The following is a 22402-nucleotide window of genomic DNA, read 5'->3' on the forward strand; positions in this document are numbered from 1 at the left end:
GCTACTCCTCAGCTGCAGTTCTGGCCCAATTACATCCAGACTTGCTACAGAGGATCAGCATAACCCCAATTAATGTATAGCGGTGTTTTTATCTTTGCCGGTGGTCTTGGGTGGGGGGGGCAGCGGATGAGGGGTGGGGGGGTGGATGCAAATTCTCTATGTAAATGTGTATCGTGTAGCACCGCCTCCAGGTGGGGGAGGGTATTACAAGTCTCCACCATTTACAATACAGTATTCCTGTCCCCAAGTTTTCCAGTGTTGTGAAGTGTTTGAATTAAAAGCAGTAGGTATGTTTTTGCTTCATGCACGTAACCCGTGTTTTATATTTTTTGCGTAGGCAGAGTTATCAGTTGCCTATACACCGCCCAAATTAAGGTATGTGTCAGAAGAACGCATGGAGGGCGGGTACTCTGCTCGTGGTTATACTATCCTGCCACTTCTCATAGAAGACAATGAATGAAGGTTTTTCTCTGCTCAGAAGGCTGATTACACAACATGCAGTGAGTCACTCATTAATGTCATTCATTGTCAAATATGAAACACTTCTGCCATGTTATTATTTCCACCACCAAAGGTGAAGGAGGTTATGTTTTCACCCCTTTCTGTTTGTTTATTGGTGTGCAGGATATCTCAAAAAGTTGTGGACAGATTCAGATGAAACCTGGTGGACACATTGGGTATGTCACAATGATGAATTGATTCGATTTTTGTGAAGATCCGAATCTGGATACGAGAATTATTTAATTTTCAAAGTGATTCTTCACCATTGAGAAGTAGGGCCAAAAACGATATATCGCATGATATTTCAAAAATGTATTGGGCCAGATATGTTCTTGTGGATCAGGCATTACGTGGCGGAGGTATGCGCTCTACTGAGTGCCCTTCTAGTCTTTCATTGTTATGTTATACACATCTATTGAAGTTATATTGGTATTGTGCAACTTAAAGCCCCACGCCACAGTCCTCTAGACCCCACCTTCCTTGAAGGTGGATTGGAAATGACTTTAGCCCCACTCTCATATTTTGATCCAGTTTTCGAGCGTCGATAAGAATTGTAAAAAGTTCAATGAACTCCGTGTCTGTTCAGTCTCAGTCCGACAATAAGCTCATTCTTATGTAGCGGCACCTTCTTGTTTCCACCCAAAACAACACTAAAGTAAATGCTCTATGTGAGAGCAAGATGGATGTGCAAGCATATTAATGAAGCATTAAATGTTTCCCAGTTTCAGAATAAAAAGCTGACGTTCACAGCAGTGACACTATGTTACGAACAGTCAGAGAAAATAATTTTTAAAAAAACAATTCAGGTGAAATAGACACAAATTGGATACATGTGGACATGGTGCACAATGGACCTTTTTCATGGAAAGGGCAATATGTTTCGTATCGTAGATGCAAGGCAGCAGGTCATTCAGTTGCTCCTTGAAATCCTCGTATTTTTCTGCAAAGACAAACTTAAGGAATGATCCTTGTGAAGAGAACAGGCTGACATGCTTGAACGTAGTGAATACTCTTCAAGCCCCCAATCCTGGAGAGACATGTGAGGGTTTCTCCCAGACAGGTGATTCGGGAAGGGTGTAAGTAAATGGCGGTAAATAGTTTCCTTACTCATGAAGCAATTCTCCTCAATGATACAAAATGTCATTGTTCAAATTATATAATGAGGAAATAAAAATGTAATTACAACTGGGGATTCATAAGTAACAGTAACTGTATAAATTGTTGCGGCCTGGGAGTCGGGTGAGAAGACCAACAGGGGGGAAGCTATCTCGGGATCCGACCAGACTCCCCGGAATTGCAGGCCTTCGCACACGGAAAATTCCGTGACACGGCGGGTCGCTAACTGACCGTGAACGCCAATAACTCATCCACGTGACTTAGGATCCTCCGTCTAGTTAATCCGGTTACCTAAAAATAACCACGTGATCTAATTACCGGGGGGGGGGGGACATGCCTTGTCCGAACAGGATCACTTTACCGGATCAGATGCAGCTGAGCGACACTGCCAAGGACATACTGGCAAAAAGGAACAGATCGTTGGGAATAAAGTCCCGGCTAAGCTCGGATACAGACCATGCTGGATCAATGAAAGAACAGACAAAAACGAGCTGGGAACATTTCTACAAAGGGGTTTATTACAGACAGGTGAGGAAAGGTATGTGGCACAGTGAATAGATTTTATTGTGGTGTGTAAGCAGAGATAAGAAGAAATGTGAGATGTGCGGCAATATACAAGCAACTTACAAAAGCAGACACAGAGCAGAATTATCCCGATATAATTATTGGGCAATCTTAACTCGAGCGAGGACAGGTGCCAAGACGGACACACACACACACACACACACACACACACACACACACACACACACACACACACACACACACACACACACACACACACACACACAGAAGAGGAGTTAATGAAGAGAAAAAGGAGAGGAAATGAGGCTAATGGTCTCTCAATACCTTGCACGATTGCCTGACCGCGCCACCAGTACGTTTTTGGGGGATGCTCCGCTGGGCGATATCTCCCTGACAGCTGGCGCGTCGTCTCTTGCTTCATGGCACTTTGTGCAGCTTGCATCGACCCAGAAAATGAGACCCGACCGTCGGGCATGAAGGGAGGGATTTGGGTGGAGTCAGAAGCCAATGGGTGGAGAAGGGCACCGAGGTGGTAAAGAAGGGCGGAGCCAGCAGGGGAATGGGCGGACTGTCCATCTTAAGCCGGACAGAACGAGCCGACAGGAATGAAGACAGGAACGATGGGCAGGAACAACACACAAGCGGATCCGCGACCCTTTCTTTTATAGACCCCATTTATCGTCACCCAAATCGGGCGCTCCAGTTGGGCCCCGGCCACTACGCGGCACTGCCGTGATGGCCCGAAGCGGCTCTGCTCCACTTCTGGCAAGATGGTTCCAAGCTGCGGAATCGCTGTGCACCGAATCCCGTGATATGAATCGCCTTGCTGTATGTTGTTAGCATTTGGTGTATTGGTAATGCCTCTGATCGCCTGAACAGTGGGTGGGGGATCGTCGTTGTGGGGCACGTGCTCCGTACAACGCTGGCGTTTATTGTTGGCTTCTACTGCTGCCCTTGGTCTTCTGTGAGGACGCATTCTTACACAAAGGGCGCGGCTGTGGTTTTTACAGATGGGTGTCCGAGTGGAGTGCCTGCCGGCCTCGTGAGGACCCCTTGCTTGGATTTACCTCAGGAACAGAGAAAAAAGAATAAGAATGAGGTTCCGAAGTTTAATCAGACCTAGCTATGATATTTACACAACGCACTGTCCATTCGACCCACTCGACAAGAAGGAAGGGACTATCTGAATGCACATTAATGAAACTAGCAGATACCCGTCTACGACAGGTATGAGGGGCAGGACAGATCACAATACTCGGTTACGGTAGTTTCTTTGGATGTTTTGCACCGCATTCAACAGCTCAGTTCATATTGGTGGCGTGTCTGGGTGCCCATGGTAGCGTTTGACACCGGTTGCTTTAGATTGTTGGCCTTGACACATAGTGCCGGATGAGTAACACGAACGATTTGACATATTCATCGTTTCTATATTACCTCCACCAACAGATTAACAACATGGCAGGATAAAAGTCATAAATGCTGAGTTGAACAAATGTTCTGAACTCATGGACTTAGTTAAGTAAAGCACGTCGCCTGGGACCCGGCCGTCGGTTTTCCGCCAAACGCTGCTGATTGTGACGTCATCGATTCCCTCTTTGAAAATTCTGTCTATATTCGATTTTTGAATCTGCTATCACCTGCATAAAATACATAGAACACATCATGAGAAGATTTTGGAAGTATGAACAGAATATGTTTGGAGAAAAGTGTGTTCGAGGTTCCAGGCTTACGCCCATTATATTATGATAACTGACTGGGGACCACTCACTGTAAGTTGGCTACTATTAGTTTTGGAGGGATGTGGTTTCCAGCACCGCAACAATCTTTATATTTCTCCGAACTCACTCACATAAATGTTTCGTACTTTCTAGGTGAGCTACAAAGTTGAAATGTGACATTCCGACACAACTTGAAGCCCAGATTCCAGGAAAAATAAAAATCACAAAACTGTCCTAAATGGAAACATCTGCAAACAAAAGTTGGCCGGTGGGGTCTCACTGCTTCAATCGGGAGAGGGGTGGAGCTTGGACTGCACTTAAATAAAGAGCTCGTACTGCTCATTCATTCTTCATTTAATCAGTTTATTTATCTGCTTGCAATGACGAGATGGGTTTTGGTCAAAATATACTGTAATGGGAATTTTTATTCTTCATTTACAGCATATATAACTGGGGGTTTACTCAGCCTGTCATCCTTCCGAGGTCGGTGAAGTGAGTACCAGTGTACTGGGCCGGTGTATACCCCGGTTAAAATAGGTGTACCATATCCCTGTGTCGTAAGAGGCGACCAGGGTTGCGTCAGGAAGGGCATCCGGCGTAAAACATGTGCCAAATCACTATGCGGATCATAAGGATGATCCGCTGTGGCGACCCCTAACGGGAGCAGCCGAAAGAAGAAGATTTACAGCATATATAACTATTCTGTTCTGCTCTATACATCGAGTGCTTGTCGAACCAGGATAAAACAAAACCCGCTGCTGTAAGAGAGCTTACCAGGAAGTGGTCGGAAGAACTTGTCAAAAAAATGCATCAAATCCAGCAAACAATTGTGGCCAACCACCGGCTGTTATGAACAACAAAAGAATGGTATTAATTAAATGCACAAGCAAAATTGAACTTTAAACACATCATTCAAATACCACACAAAGGATTCTTCAGACAAGAAATATCAGTGGTATTTGAACTGGTGATAAACAAGAACAAGAACAAGAACAAGAAATGAAGTGGTGTATTTTTTTTTTAATGAAGCACAACATTTGAAGGGACCATGGCATGATGTAGCTGTAGATCACAGATTCAAACTTAGGAATCTTATATATTGTTGGAGCTCTGCAAAGCCGGCACCCCCCCACGACCCCCCCCCCAAGGCAATGGCACCCAACATACTCCCATCTTTGCTCTTTACTTCTTCAGATTCCTTCTTGGTCTCCTGTTTCATTATGTTTGTGCCATATCCTGATGCTGTGTGGACTGTGCTTCCCCGCTGACGGACCCCTGAAGCTTGTACATGTTGCTGCGTTTGAGCCTGGGGAAGTAACTGCTGAAATCTATCTGTCCGGGTTCTTTTCCTTTTTATTTTTCCTTCGTCTTTTCCTTCATTGGTCCAGCGTGGTCCGAATGTTAGTTTAGCCGGGAAGTTCTGTCCCACTAATTTGCCAGGGTTCCCACTTATTTTGAGATGTCTTTTTAAAGGACTTTTTAAGGACTTTTAAGGGCTAAAATAACCCCTTTTTAAGGACCACATCCTAGAAATTCCAGGGGTAAATTGAGGTGTCACCTAGAAATTAACAAAGATAGTAAGTTTACAAAAAATCTATTTTAATAATGAACATAAAGAACACAGCAGGAGCTTATTCAGTTGACAAGGCACAACGCGCCACACAGCCAATTGGCAAATTCACTTCACAGTTACTGTAGAATCAGCCAGGAGCAGTCACAAGTTTCCAGATGGCAGCACTCTCAATGTTAATGTGTTGTTATGTTAAAATGTTATTGGAGGTGCTGCCACCTGCAAAGTTGCAGCAGCTCCTGACTGCTTCTACACTACAGAACAGTACATTTTGTTAGCTACATGTCATTGCAATATCCAATTAGGACATAGCAGGCAAGGATTTAGCCTTCTCCTCAATCTCTCTTTCTGGAACTTTGAGTTCCCCCCGTTTTTGCTTGGCAGAGTGTCTGAGAGCATTTGATTCTACCAGAAGACTGTGGCTAGTTTTGCCACCTTATGCCTCAGCCTCATCTGCATATTTTTCTGACAATGTGGTCAGACCTTCTATGTCAGTTTCCAACACCTTTCTCTTTTTCAAACCATCCACTTCATCTTCAATCATTTTTCGTTTTCTTTGGATGGCTTCTTGCCCTTTCTTTCTTTTCTCTTCTTCAAGATATTGATGGTATTTATGTCGAGAACTGGAGGCTGAGGATAGCAGTTCCTTTGTGATTTCAACTTTGAGCATTTCACCTACCAGTACAAAATAATCAATAATCTCCCTCAGTGCCACAAGCATGCCTTCACCCAGGTTGTCCTTCTCTATCTGCCTGTTGAGGAAAAAACCCCTCTCAACAGACGCCTGACCATGGGAAACTAGCAACACTTTACGAACTACCCCCCACAACTTCTCAAACTTCTTGTTTTCACCCACACATTCATAGAGTAACACATCTACCCTGTCATCTTCAACCTTGAAGTCCTTTAACCTAGACTTCAGTTCACACCCTACTACATCCTGCAGTAATTCTTTGTAACTCGCAACCAACATATCTACATTATCACCATCAACTCTGTTCAGTCACCAAATTTTCCAACAGGCATTTGAATTTGGACTTTTAGTGTTCTTGATCAGTCACCATCAACCTGGGATCCAGAGAAGCCATATTTCTGGCTGAACTATACTTAAGAGGAGACCTTTCAAATATTTTGTTGACACATTTCACCACAAATAGCCTACATTCTTCTTTGAACTGAAACACCTGGCGTTCACTGATGGCCTTGGTTCTCATGAGGGACTTCAGTTCACTTTCAGCCTTGAAACAAACTTCAATCTTTTTGTTTTCTACCCTTTCCTTTTCAAGATCCAGCTTTAACAAGTCATATGCAGTAGAAGTATTTTGTAATGCAACTGGCTTAACACACCTCTCTAACAAATTTCTGACAAGTCTCTCAATATCATGAACAAGAAAGGGACCCATTGGCTTGTCTGTTTGGTACAAGGCTAAAAATGGTTCAACTGAACTGGCTACTGACCTGAAAAAAGACAGTTTTGCGACAGATAGCTTATCATTCATTGCACCATGCAGAGTTGTGTTGGAGTTGCTGGTTGGTTTCGGCTTCTTCTTGCTTTCACATGCCTCAACAAATAACTTCAGGTGAGGCCACAATAGAATAACTCTGCTGCCGACAGGACCATTCTCAACCCACCTGTGCTTACAAAATTTCATTGGGAAGTCTTTACACCCAGTTACATCAGTAAAATCATCGCGCCTGGCAGAGGTATCTTTACGATCGTCCATGACATCCATGAACGACGATCGTCCATGACGGCTCTCGCTATTGGCTCCGTCAAGGCACGTGACGAAATATCGCAAGTTGTTGTTGTTGTTTTTTCTTCTTCTTCTTCTTCTGGTGAAGACAAAACCTTTAGGACGCGGCTCTTGAACACATTTGTCCTTGTTTAGAATACTAGCGCGAGGAAAATGAAACACCCTTCACCAAATAACAGGAAAATCTGGTTTTTATTGACTTTTGAACATTTTCCTGAAATTTAAGGACATTTAAGTACTTAAATTGTACAACTCAGAAATGTTGGACTTTTATGGGTTTTAAGGACCCGTACGAACCGTCTTTGCCCTTGTTAGCCAGTGCACACTCACTGTATCGCTCAGCAGTAATCTGGGTGTGCACTGAGGGCACGAGACCCCAACTGGTTTGGCTGTCCACAGGTAAAGGTATCATATGCGAGGTAGTGTTACCCTGCCAGGATTGGCAGTGCCAATCAGCATTCATGGTTGCTGAGCAACCCGCCGATGCATGGAGTTATCTGTGTCCGGCTACCTCAGGACCATGCATTCGGGAGGGATCAGAGTGCTTCCCCTCGTTGCAAGCCTCGAACCCTGAGTCCGTAATATATACACAAAATGGAATTTGTATATATATATATCTATATATCTATATATCTATATATCTATATATCTATATATATATATATATATATATCTATATATCTATATATATATATATATATATATATATATATATATATATATATCTATATATCTATATATCTATATATCTATATATCTATATATCTATATATCTATATATATATCTATATATCTATATATCTATATATATATATATATATATATATATATATATATACGCTTCAAAACTTTAAAAAAAAACTACTGAACCAAATCCAACAAACTTTTTCATGTTGCCTAAGGGTACCCCAAGTATGGTTTCTGTCTGGGTAGCATATCTGACGAAGGGGGTTCAGGGTGGTGGGGGTAGCTCAATTCTCTCTTTGTAAATGTGTCGTATAGCACCACTATGTGGTATCCAGTATTGCAAATCATCTTATTCTTACATAAAGAAAGTTTAAACAACTTGACAATATGCATTATGGTGATGTTGAAACCTGAGTGAGAATAATTTGAAATTTCAAAACATTTCATTTCACTCATTTCAAGCAGAGATTCAAACCAAAGCAACCAACACTGAGCTTCGCAGCAAAGCAGAAGTGATTTTTCCTCACACCATATATGAGTAGCGAGGATGGTTCATGAAGGTGATGTGAGCTGACTTCCAAACAGATGGAAGATGACCTCAGGCAAATTATAGAGTGAATAGAGCAAAATGTTTGAGAAATACAATATACTGTCTTTTGATTAAAGGCATCAGCGAAACGACAGGAAAAATGCCTAGTCTTCACTGAATGAATATGTGCAACAAAATATGAACAACTCGCAGGTGACTTCAGACGGTGAACAAACTATGTACAATCAACTCCAGAAAGAGTGAAAGCGTATGCATTTTGAGTATCGTGAAGTTGCGATTTCTTGAATGCTGTATGTAATATAATAGGCAGAATATGCATGCAAAAGCACAGACACAAACACAAGGGTTACATCCTGCCTTTCCAGAAGCAGACACCAAACGTGCCACACGAGTAAACCCCTGGAATTCAAGGCAAATGGTCCTCAAGTTCTTGCCATCTTTCATAAGCTCCCGTCTTTGCTCTTCGGTCACTTTCCACACCAGCACCTTCCAATGGCAATGAAGGAAAGATGCGATGAGTGTGCACGGCACATTTGCTTCAGAGTCAATGTCTTCATAGCAGGTTATATTTCAATGGCTACTGGTTCAAGACTTCATGAATTATTTGAGATACACCATTTGGGCATGAACAGCAAGCACATGATCAAAAAAAAAGAATTAAAAAATTATATTCATATTTTTGTCCACATTGTCAGAAGTCATGGAGGAGTGAGAACACAGAACACAGAATGAATCAGGAAGTTACAGAATGAAAAGAGCAACAGAGTGAGTTGGGATGTGGCACACCAACTGCAGGGTTGAGGGACAAAACAGAGGGAGATTTGGAGGGATAAGGGACGTGGGGAAGAATAAGGGCAGGGGGAGGCCACACGGGGGTGAACAAGATAGATACAGCCACAAACTCTCAATCACAAAAGTGGAAGGAGAATCTAGAAACCCAGAAAGAGGAGAGGGTTAATGGGAGTAGAAAGGATCATGGTTTTGGATTGGGGATGATCTGAGATGGTGCTGAAGAGCTCTCTTGAAAACCTAGAGGGAAGGATGACATTGAAGACAATGTAGAAGATGGTTCCACAGGGGGGGGGGAGAGTAACGAATGAGTGGAGGTGAGCAGTGATTCTGGATTTAGGTAGTTTCACCAGAAGAGGGTTACTGGTGGACAACGTGTACCCTGCCTGCAGGAACCTGGAGGGGTGAGAGGAGGTGGGGAAGACCAAGCACAGAAAGAGCAGAGGTTGCAAGACCAGAAAGAAAGTGGGAGAAGACAGAGACCACCGACCTGTCTGCAATTTATTTTTATCAATAAGCACGCCAGATTTTTGATGTTTTTGTTAGCCAATCAGCAAAGCACATTTTTCAAAAAACAGTGGCCTGCAAAAGTACTCACGCCCACCAATAATTCCAGAATTAGATGAATTATGAAGAAACATTTTTTCCAAATGAACTTTTTTATTCATAACTGAAGAGATCAAACTAAACACTGTTGTAGTTCGAGGAGGTTACATGTCATGAATACCTGTAAAAAAAACGTGTACAAATCAAAATTCACCGGTTGTAAAAGTTTTCAGCCCCTTAGGTCAGTGTGGTGAATTGAGGTGAATTGAGGGACATGACGCGGGATCACATGTTGTGCGTCTCGCGTATAAGGGGAGGTCTCTGCGGCACGAGTGGTTGTCCCCGGGGCATTGCCATTTACATCGGCTGTTCACTTGATGCTCGTTAACTGAAGGTGCTCATTGACTGGTGAGAATGGAGATTATATCGAACTCCGTGCTTACGCGGATTTATTCTGCGGTGATTAATTGCACATGTATACGTTACTGCTTATGTACTCCTAGCTGAACCTGTATTCCCCGGTGTGCCCACAGAAGCGGCTCCAATCAAATGGAATAAAGCCTAAACTCTGAAGGTTCATCTCTCGCTCTCATTTCAATTTATTCCATTTGGTTTTCTCGGCTCTCTCAACCAACGATGGACAAGATCTACAAACCAGAGAGGTTCGACGCAGACCCAAACGCGACTGACGCAGAAATGAAATGGTCGCATTGGTTCTGTTCCTTCTCACACTATCTGACCATCATCGAGGAAGGAGCCGACAAATTTGCCGCTCTCGTGAATCATGTCTCGCCCAGCGTGTACAGGCTCTTCTCGGAGTGCGACACTTACGAAGCAGCGATTGACGTGCTGCAGGCGCTCTACGTGAAGCCCAAGAACGAGGTATACATATGACATCTTCTCAACACACGCAAGCAAGCAGCCGGGGAGACAATCGATCAGTTCCTGCAAGCTCTGAATCAGCTGGGAAAAGACGGCAGCTTCCGGGCCGTAAGCGCCGAGGAACACCGAAAGGAAGCCACACGGGAGGCATTCATCCAAGGACTCAGATCAGCCCACATACGGCAACGCTTACTAGAGAAAGCGCAACCCACTCTTGACAAGGTAGTCGATCAGGCACGAGCGATGGATACGGCTCAGCAGCAATCTGAGTCATTTGGGACACCGATGCTGCTAATGAACGCTGCTACGGTGGGAACTCAAGGAACCCCACTGGCACAGACACAGCCAGACATAGGGGATGGAGAAACACCCGAGGAGCCGGATATCCAGGCCACGTCAAACTCCTCAGCAACTGCTCCGGTTGGTAAATACTTCTTTTGTGGGTACAAAAGGCATCCTCGTCAAAAATGTCCCGCCAGAGATGCCACATGCATGAATTGCGACAAGAAAGGGCATTATGCCAGGGTATGTAAATCTACTCTAAGGAGAAATAAACCCACTTCTGCGGCTCTCTACTCGCAGAATAAATTAACTGCAGCCTCCCCGGGGAATCTATCCAAGGCTATCATCAACGTACGAATTAACGGGCATATGGCTGAGGCACTGATTGATACCGGTAGCTCTGAAAGTTTCGTCAACAGCTCGCTAGTGAAGGGCAGGAAATGGGTAATCCACCCGACTGACAATACGGTATGCATGGCCGCCACCTCACTACAATCCCGCGTACGAGGGTACTGCAATGTTGAATTGGACGTAAAAGGGTACACGCATCGGGATGTAAGGGTACTGGTGCTTCGTGATTTGTGCGCAGACGTAATTCTGGGTCATAATGTCCTCAAGCAGCACACGAGCGTCGAAATACCCTTTGGAGGAAGCAAACCTCGTCTAATTTTAAATGCGTTGACCACCGCGGAGGTGACGTCCACCCAGCTGTTCGCTAACTTGTCGCCGGTCTGCAAACCGATAGCGATTAAATCGCGGCGATATACCACTGCTGACATGAATTTCATCACTTCAGAAACCAAGCGATTACTGGAAGAAGGAATTATAGAACCGAGCGACTCGCCATGGCGCGCACAGGTGTTAGTAACCAGCAGTCAGAACCATAAGAAACGAATGGTTGTCGATTATTCCCAAACGGTCAATCGCTTCACCCAACTCGACGCCTACCCCTGCCGCGCATAGATGAGATGGTCGAACGCGTGGCCAATTATAAGGTATTCAGTACCATCGACTTGCGAAGCGCCTATCATCAAATTCCCATCCGAGAGGAAGACAAACCTTACACTGCATTCCAGGCAGGGAGGCGCCTCTACCAATTCAGGAGAATACCTTTCGGTGTCACGAATGGGGTAGCTTGCTTCCAACGGGTTATGGACGACATCATCTCAGATGAAAACCTCAAAGACACTTTTGTTTACGTGGATAATGTCACAGTGTGCGGTAGGGATCAGAGGGAACATGATAGGAATCTAGACAGATTCTTGAGCATTGCTAGAAAATATAATCTGACTCTCAACTACGAGAAATGCGTATTCTCGGCAAGGTCAATTGACCTTCTCGGCTACACGATAGCCGACGGCACAATTAAGCCTGATCCTGAACGATTGCGCCCGCTCCGTGAGCTTCCACCACCTCAGGACTTGCAGACAATGCGCCGGGTGATCGGGATGTTCGCTTACTATGCGAGATGGATTTCGCAATACTCCGAGAAAATACATCCCCTAGTGCATTGCAAAAACTTTCCACCAGATGCCGCTGTTGTAAGAGCTTTCCACAACCTCAAGGATGATATCAGTAAGTCCGTGGTTTTATCGATCGACAGCTCGGTGCCCTTCGTGGTGGAAACCGACGCTTCAAATCATGCCATAGCTGCTACACTTAATCAGTCTGGGCGGCCGGTCGCGTTCTTCTCGAGAACTCTCTCTAGAAGCGAGCAGAGACACTCAGCGATACTCATCTCAGACAGCGATACTCAGACACTCATCGTTGAAGCGCTGCGGAAATGGAGACATTATTTACTGGGAAACCACTTCACGCTCGTTACGGACCAACGATCCGTGGCATTCATGTTTGATGGGAAAAATAACGGGAAAATTAAGAATGAAAAAATTATGAGATGGCGGATAGACCTAGCTTGCTACAGTTACGACATTGTTTACCGGCCCGGGAAAGAAAACCCTGCTGCAGATACCTTCTCTCGGGTCTACAGTTCGGCAACAATCAGTCAGGCTTTGCAAGACCTCCATGTGTCTCTGTGCCACCCGGGGGTAACCAGGATGGCACATTTCGTGCGCAGACAAAATCTTCCCTATTCTGTTGAAGATATTAAACAAATGAATGCTTCATGCCCTGTTTGTGCTGAACTAAAACCCAGATTCTTTGGCGCGGCATCTGGCAGACTGATCAAGGCCACTTCCCCCTTCGAGAGACTAAACATCGACTTCAAAGGGCCCCTGCCGACCGAGACAGACAACAGATACATATTCACCGTTGTTGATGAATATTCAAGGTTCCCTTTCGCATTTCCGTGCTCGGATATGACCTCGGGCACTGTCGTGAGATGTCTCTCTGACCTCTTCGCTATGTTTGGGAGACCTTCGTACATACATTCAGACAGAGGGCCGTGTTTCATGCCGGCCGGGCTAAAACAATTCCTACTAGAGCTCGGCATAGCAACTAGTCGAACGACGGGTTACAACCCACAGGGAAACGGGCAGGTGGAAAGGTATAATGGAGTTATTTGGAAAGCCGTAACTCTGGCGCTGAAATCGAGAGGACTGGGCCCCGAGCGGTGGGAGGTTACTCTTCCCGACGCTCTGAATTCCATACGCTCTTTGCTCTGCACGTCCACCAATGCAACTCCTCACGAACGAATGTTTACTCACCAGCGACGTTATGTTGACGGTCAAACGGTGCCCAACTGGCTGACCCATCCCGGTACAGTGTTCATGAAACGCCCGGTACGACAAAGCAAGTATGAACCCCTGGTGGAGGGGGTCGAACTCATTGACACTAATCCAGAGTATGCTCATGTCAGGCTCCCGGATGGCAGGGAGACCACTGTGTCGGTTCGCCATCTGGCTCCCTCAGGTACTCCTCCCGCAGGTACACCACCTTCTGGTACTCCTCCTTCTGACATTTCCCCCCCAGGAACTCCGCCGGGCGACGGGGCTGCCGCGTTCCACCCGAGAGCGATCGAGGAGTCATCCCCGGCACAAGTCGAGGCTCAACAAGAGGATCGGGAGTCTCCCTCAAGTGAAACTGCCGTTTACTCCCGGAGAGGTCGACGAATAAGGCCCCCTCGACGACTCAATCTGTAAAGGGGATTATCGGCATTCTCGCTGCTCATGCTCCCATATGCTCATTATATCATATATCGATGCTCATTTCCATGCTCCTACAACTCAAAATAATCACTGCTTGGCATGTATGCTTCTGTAGACCTATTAGTCCGCGTTGCTTGAAATGTATACTCCTATAGTGCTAAAGCAATCATGGTGTGTAAGATGGGCCCCTAGTTACATTTTAAAGGTGAGGAGAATGTGGTGAATTGAGGTGAATTGAGGGACATGACGCGGGATCACATGTTGTGCGTCTCGCGTATAAGGGGAGGTCTCTGCGGCACGAGTGGTTGTCCCCGGGGCATTGCCATTTACATCGGCTGTTCACTTGATGCTCGTTAACTGAAGGTGCTCATTGACTGGTGAGAATGGAGATTATATCGAACTCCGTGCTTACGCGGATTTATTCTGCGGTGATTAATTGCACATGTATACGTTACTGCTTATGTACTCCGAGCTGAACCTGTATTCCCTGGTGTGCCCACAGAAGCGGCTCCAATCAAATGGAATAAAGCCTAAACTCTGAAGGTTCATCTCTCGCTCTCATTTCAGTCAGGACTTGATGGAAGTATATTTTACAGCAATGACTGCTATGAGTCTTATTGGGTCTCCACCAACTTTGAACAGTGAGGTGGTGAAATATTTGCCCATTGTTCACGTGAAAATTGCTCCAGTTCTGCCAAGTTTGATGGGGATCGTCGATGGACTGCAATCTTCAAGTCTCACCATAAATTTTCAATTGGGTTCAAGTCAGGACTTTGACTGGGACACTCAAGAACATTTATTTTCTTCTTATTCAGCCACTCCCGTGTGGCTTTAGCTTTGTGGTTCAGATCACTGTCCTGATGAAATGTGAATCTCCTACCCAGTTTCAGATCCATAGCTGACACAAACAGGTTTTCATCAAGGATTCTCCAGTGCTTTGCACCGTCTATTGTCCCTTTTATCCTGACAAGCTTGCCAGTCGCTGCTGATGAAAAGTAGCCCCATAACATGATGCTGCCACTACCATGCTTGATAAAAGGGATGGTGTTGACTGGGTGATGTGCAGAGTTCGGCTTGCACCAGACGTAACGCTTTGAATTTAGACCAAAAAGTTCAATTTTTGTCTCGTCTGACAACAAAACTTTTCTCCACATGCCTGCGGTATCATGAAGATGCTTTTTCACAAACTCCATGTGAGCTTTCACATGCGTCTTTTGCAGCAACCTCGTCTGCCAAGCCATTCCCCTCTGCCGAACTTGCCGATCCATCTGAGTGAGTTGCTCTGACACTAGGCTGACCAAATAGATTCTGAGGGCAAACGCAGCACGCGGTCTTCGGCGGCTCCAGAAACACATGTGGAAGAAAAAAATAATTATATTCATGGACTCTCAATTATAATTGTTGCTGGTGCTTTATAAATTTGATATTTATGCTATAGTCGAATTGGCTGTCAATTGTGTTTCCCTTTTGTCTGGGTGTTGATGGGGGGAATGTCTTACTATGAGACAAGGTGGCCTGGTTGATGGCACTGCAACTTTTGCCATGATTATGTCATTCTCTTTCACCCAGTGGACACATATTGCAGTTTGAGTTATTTTGCCTAATGCTTATCAGACCCATGTACTCACTGCCTTTTATAAACACAATTCCTTATATTCATTTCTTTGAAAGACCTATAACCTACGGTTTTATCCTGTACTCCTTTTGGTTGTCTGCTTTTTAGTATTTTGTCTGATTCTCACCAAGGCCAGCTGAAAGTCACCATGTTCCTTCTCTCCCTTTGAATCTCCCGGCCCTCTCCACTCCCATGAAAGCATATAAATGTCAGAAAATGTAAACTTAGCTTCGTGCAAATCATTGGGATGTTTACATATCAGTGCTTTGGACTCCATGGTACCACAAAATAAATGCTCTCCGATCAAATGTACTTTTCGTTGTGGACAGTGAATTAATTGTTTCTTACAAATTGAGTAACAGGATTTACACCAGGTCGGTTAATAGGACAAATCAGAAAATTCCACAACACACAAACAACATTCCTGACAATGCATTGACATGTGCGCTGCATTTTCCTTCCTCATCTCCCTTCCATACCCTTCACTTTGGACCAACGCATGTCCGCCTGTTTGCGTGGGGTGAGCCAGGGGTAGACAACAAGCCTCCACATATATATATATATATATATATATATATATATATATATATATATATATATATATATATATATATATATATATATATATGTATATATACATATTAAATATATATCTCTGGTATGACTGTGTGGTGCTCCTGTCCTAAGACAATTACGAGTGTGTAAGGGGATCTTCTGTGCTTGGGGAAAGCTTTTCATGCATTTCTAATGTCTGTATGTGCACTTGTGAATTGTGATTGTAAATATGTGCTTTATAACCTGTGCTGTAAATATGTGCCTTTCATTGAACTTTGGTAACCGTTTTGAACTGGCCCGGTTGTGTTTTCCTTCATTGATTAGACATGGCAGGTAATAACAAATATACGGGAAGTTCTACCCCATCAATTCACTTCATCCGGGAGCTGACTCCCACCCACAGTTTCACTCAGCCGTGCGTAATAAGTAGACAGGGTGTGGAGTCAAGAGCACGAGTCCCTGGTTGGAATAATCAAGTCAGAGTAAGATAACACTATTGTGGGTTAAAGGACCCTGCTGTATTTAATTGCCTCAACCCACATCCACAGTTGAGTTACCCATGGCTTATGGCTTCAGGTACGGAGGTCAAGGAAGCAGGTCCGAGACACCCCCCTCGTGAACTGCCTCCCCCCCCCGCTAACCAAATCCACAATACTTTTGCAGGCCACTGTAGGTTCTCATTCATGAGCGGAGTGGGACGATTAGAAATGTAGAAATGAACCGAGATATACTTCCAAACTTCTGCTGCTCAAAAGATTCAGCAGTTCTTTAAATCTCACCTGCCCATTAGGTGTTGCCTTTGTCCAAACGTTGGGAAACATCTCTCTTAAAGCAAAATGCAAAAAAGAGTCCCAGGCTGGTGGAAGAGAACAGGAGAGAGAAAAACACCATATGGAAGCATTGAGCACAACATCCACTTATGAGCAGCAGCATTCCCATCTGAAGCGATGGCTCATGATGCTCGGAACCCAGGTTGAAATGTCATAAATCAAGTGGACTCAAGCAATTGACATCCATCAATGTACACGTATTTTGTGTAAAAGTACACTTGACATCTACAGACGTGTTCATCTTGCACATCATTTATGAAGCCACAAGCCTGGATCAAGGTTAAATAAATAACACCGTCCAAGCAAAACCATAATACTGTTACGGCTGTGGAAATTCGCAGAACATCATAAAGGTTCCTTAGATCAGTTATGCCGGTAAGAGAGTGTTCAGATAGGTTTCCCCACCGTTGTTTAGAGGGTATTCTTCGTGTTAACTGGGCTGTGATCCTTTGAGGTAGTGTTTTTCTTTTTCTATCGTTATTTTGGACCAACCACATCTCAACCACCTTAACCACAACGCCAACCATGCCACCATCACAACAACCACGATCGCCTCAACCATCAACCACAACCGAACCACCAACACCAACGTCGCTCTCGACAACCGCTTCACAGCAACCTCCACCACAACCACACGCGCCTCTCAACAAACCACGCCATCCTCACCACTTTACCCCCAACCACCAACATCGCCTCACCACCTTCTCCACCCCAATCACCTAACCACCTTCGCAACCACAACGCCAACCACCAGCCACGCCACAACTACAAGCAACCACACCACAATCCCATACACCAACGAATAGCATCTGCGAAAGCCAGCGCAACGTGAGCAAAAAGACCAAGGAGAAACCTCCAATGGTGCACGGATTTTTCCCGCCTATTTTCTCCGCGCTTGGTGTTGGGGAGGTGTGATCCGAGCAGAGGTCAAAGGTGAGAAAGGGTGGGGGCCTCTTTTTGGGGGAATGATTTCCTTGGACCTGAGCCAAGAATGATTTCTCTCGACCCACGAGTGGCGTGCGGGGAGGGGACGAGAGGGCACGCCCCTTTTCTGTAAGCTTCCCGCAGGAGCGAGAAGGGAGGGGGAGCCAAAAACGGGGAGGAGTCAGGCGTTGGAAACTGGGGAATAAAAGGGAGCACGAGACGCCAGGTTCGTTGGTTGTTGGTCGTCGAGTCGTATTGTCTCTTCGGGAGAGCTTCGTCTCTTCGTGGCATTGGGTGATTGCTGCTGCTTCGTTGTGGTTTGAGCTCCGGGTGCCTTCCCTCTGGGTGCCAAGTCGTGAGGGTTGTGTGCGGTGGTCCAGGGTCGAGGCGCGTACGAGGAGAGTGCCGGAGAGAGCTCGCCGACCGTCGCACCATGAGGGTGCAGGTAACCAGCGTCGGTCTCGTGGGACCCATTCGGTCAGCCAAGTCCCACGCCATAAAGGCCCACGGGCCCAGTCTGACTCCCCTGTCTGTGGGGGTGGTCTTTTCATTTATTTTGAGTGAATGTTGGTGGCGCCGTGTCTTGCTAAGTAAACTTGTTAAGTGCCTGTGAAATAATAATAATATTCGGTAGTAGTGCTTTCCCTTGCTTTTGTTTGCCTTACTCGTGTCTTTGTCCCCGTCCCGTGTATGCTTTTCTGTATACGTGCATGATTGTTCCATTGCATCATTGTATACGTGTTTCATTAAAAATAATGTGCTTGGTTCAAATGTACCCCGTTCTTCGCGTCCTCCTTTCACCACATTGAAATGCCATCTTGCATCGCGGAATAAATAGCTGAGTTTTAAACACCCGTTAAATAGAATCTGATCCGGCGAGGTCAGGCGATAATACCCGCTCGGTTATCACTGCAGAACGGAACGGACCGCTTAAGCGGTTCGTGTCCCAAGCCGACCTGCGTCGAGCTACGGCCGCCCGGTTGGCTGCCCGCGCGGGTACTTAGGTATATCGAATTCGGCGAGTGACCCTATCTTGCGCGGGTCGACAATTGGCTCGGCCGTGGTGGGGTTGAAGACCCACCCGTGACCGGGTTCCGACATTGCTCCGGAAGGTCACGACTGAATTGTCCGTCCGGTGGGCGAGCTGCTACTATTAGTGGAAAGCGGCAGTTCGCACGCCGGCGGGCGCGAATTCGTAACAATACACTCAATTTATTGCAACACATCGAAAAGGGCACAGAAAGCTCAATATAAAGCCATACAGTGTGGCTCTCACAATGGCAGGGGGACACTGCAGTTGAGAAGTCAATATTTTACAAAGTAGACTTCATCCTACCATAGTTGGATGACCGTTAAACATAAACTGATGCACGAGTAGTGGTATGAGGGGGAAGCAAAAAATAACACTCTGGGAAGCTGGTCTGAACCAGGGCTCTTTACAGAGAACAGTCATTGCAGTGCTATTACCTGTCCGTTGAAATGTTTTTTTGTTTTTTTTAATGAACTTAACCTTTCTAAAGTCCAGCTGATGAAATGGAATTTGCTTCATCTTTACCTCCGCCACCGAAGGTTGACGGATGTTATGGTTTCACCCTTGTCTGTCTGTGAGCACAATATCTCAAAAAGTTATGGACGGATTAAGACAAAATTTAGTGGGCAGGCTGGGTGTGTGACAAGGCCGAATTGATCAGATTTTGGTGAAGATCTGGATCCGAATCCTAGAATAAAAAAATGATTCTTCACTGTTGAGAGATAGGGCCAAAAATGATATGTAGCACGACATCTCAAAAATTTTATGGATGGATTCAGACAAAACTTTGTAGACAGGTTGGATGTTTGCCAATGACAAATCTATTTAATTTCGGTGAAGATTTGGATCTGGATACAAGTTTTTTTTAAATTAAACAAAAAAAAGATTTTTCACTGTTGAAAGATGGGGCCAAAAACTATATAGCATGATATTTCAAAAAGTTGTAGATAGATTATGACAAAACTTTGTTGGAGTTGGGTAGGTGACAAAAACATGCTAATTCGATTTTATTGAAGTTCCAGATGCAGATTCGGCCTATCAGTGGAATACAAAACAAACTGTTCAGCCTGGCGGAGGGAGATATGCAATCTACAGAGTGTCATTATAGTTTGTTTCTGTTATTGGTTAACTTCATTCAGAATCGGTGTAAAGATCCTGCTCAAAACACATATGATCAACAATTTCGTACAACTCCGCATTCCATCTTGGATTTACCATCTTGGATTTACCCTCAAACCTTCAAAAATCTTCTTCTCCAGAACGGCTGGACAGATTGAGAGTAAACTTCACAGACATGTTCCCCATGACTTGGGGATACTGGCGTGATAAAGAATAATTGATGTCACGTGGTTCAGTGGCCCTATTGGATTGAAGAAAAATATTAGCGAACGAAGTGAGCTTAATACTTAACGCGTGCACATGAGAGAATAGGAAACAACAACAACACAATAGCCCTGGTTATTTGGAATCCGTGTCGTTAGCTATGATTTTTTGCTTCCGGTTGTTGTTAAACGCTGTGCGGTGAAAAACGCGATTGGGTTTTATTTCTATCTTGTGAATATTACTTAACGCGTGCACATGAGAGAATAGAAAACAACAAAAACAACACAATACCCTGGCAATTGTGAATCCGTGTCATTGGCTATGACCATTTTGCTTCCGTTTTTGTTTTGTTTCCGGTTTTTGTCATGGGGAAACATGCATGCCGGGAGATCATGACCGGAAGTGTTTATTTATTCAATTATTTTTTTCCCCAAAGTTAATTTTATACTTCCGAAAGTGATTTTTTTCATGACAGGAAGTATTTATTTTGTACTTAACATTACCGGGAGTGATTTTGAAACTCTTTCCGGAACTTTTAATTTATTTTATTCTTGACGAGAAGTGATCGTTTATTATCTTGCCAAAACGAAGTTTTTGCAAGATACGTTAGTCAGCTTGTATGTTTTTTTTTGTTTTTGTTTGTTTGTTTGTTTGTCTGTAATTATGTATAAAAAATTCTGCAGAGCACAGTTACAGAGATGCCAACTTTTGGAAATCAGAATTAGGGAGGATTTTCAACCGACACCAAATAATGTGCTGGGCGCACATCTGAGCTGAGCGCCACCTCATGGGCGGGTCCAGGGCCCGCCTTAGGGCCCTGGAAGCTCTGGGGTTCTAGACGCTCTCTAGTGCCCTGAGCCCTATTTTTGGAGCATTTAACATGTTAAGAATTCCCACTTTTTGAACAAAAAAAAGGGGAAAATTGTGCACTTTTAATGTTACATGTATGTTAATATTAGTAAGTTAGGGACAATCAAAGATTAACAAAAAGCACAAAAGAAGCAATATTTTTCTTACCTTACTGGCTGGTACTACTGCTGCTTGCTTTTTCCATGGCAGCTTTGCTGAGTGACAGCTGTGTGGCTCTTTTAGCCCTTCTGATTATGTCTTTGCTGTATTCTCTCTTGGTAGCAAGGGGTGTTATGAGCTAGTTTTTCAATTAAGAGAGCTTCCAGGGTTTTGACACTCAAATTGGGACGAAATTCAGTATGATTCTTCCGTACAAGACTGAGTGCCCGCTCACATGATGCGTTCAATGAGGAATGACCAAGATTCCCTTCATCACTTTGCTCAAATTAGGATACTTCTTGGCACCAGTGCAGGGATCTGTGAGCTATGAAATCCGATGCCACTGCTCATCCACTCTCACTGTCTCAGTAGCAATTGTAGCTATGGAGGCGTCTGCCTGGTAGTGAGCGAATTCACTCAAGACTGTCTATGTCACTATCACCGCCACTGAACAGACAGGGGAATTTCTTGATGAAAAACTCCACACAGTCAAACCCCACTTCTTGGTGTAGCTTAACATCCAGCACCTGAGCATGCTTGGCTAATTCATCATCTAGCGGCCAGGTTTTGAAGATGTAATTGCAGGCTTCTCACATAATATGAGCGAACTGCACTGAAGAAACCTTGGATGTCTGACTCACTCAGAGTGAAGGTGGATTTCTTGGAGACTCCTTTGTTCCCTTATATACAGTTTGGCATCGTTCCCAATCATGAGGTCCTCATCATTCTTCTGATGATTTCTGTCAGAGAAGGGTACATTTACCAGAGCAACCGATGACACCGATGGTTTCAAAACCGTACGAAGATATCTTTCAGAAGACCATTCAATTCCTCCGTGCAGGAGATGAATACAGGGTTCGTCTCTTTGGAGCAGAAGATTCCCCTTCTCAAAAGCTTGTTAGCATATCGAAGGAAGAAACAATAGAGTTTTGTTTGTGGAGACAAGAACATCCTGTTGACACGTTTTTCTCTAGATTCCTGCACAGTGTTTGAGGAAGATGCGCATTTAGTTGTAGAACTCGTAGTACACTTAGCCGCAGGGCGATCACACTTGCGTTTTACTGCCAGCAGAAGAGGTCAGACTCGTAGT

At 44.7% G+C, this 22402-nt stretch overlaps 1 protein-coding gene across 3 annotated transcripts in view; it reads right to left on the reverse strand.

The window, feature by feature from the left end:
* Positions 1–22402, reverse strand: part of PNLDC1 (PARN like ribonuclease domain containing exonuclease 1) — a 116009-nt gene that overhangs the window by 14349 nt on the left and 79258 nt on the right. For all 3 annotated transcript variants that reach the window (XM_085883402.1, XM_085883401.1, XM_085883403.1), the window contains 4 exons: positions 16977–17053; positions 8779–8907; positions 4635–4704; positions 1356–1441 (listed from right to left, as the gene is read on the reverse strand). In XM_085883402.1, coding sequence (XP_085739528.1) covers positions 1356–1441; positions 4635–4704; positions 8779–8907; positions 16977–17053 — 362 coding nt within the window. The remainder of the gene's footprint in view (positions 1–1355; positions 1442–4634; positions 4705–8778; positions 8908–16976; positions 17054–22402) is intronic.

This window comes from Eptatretus burgeri, chromosome 5 (genome assembly GCF_056783735.1).
Source record: "Eptatretus burgeri isolate ZD-2024b chromosome 5, Ebu_testis_v1, whole genome shotgun sequence".
Classification (NCBI taxonomy): Eukaryota; Metazoa; Chordata; class Myxini; order Myxiniformes; family Myxinidae; genus Eptatretus; species Eptatretus burgeri.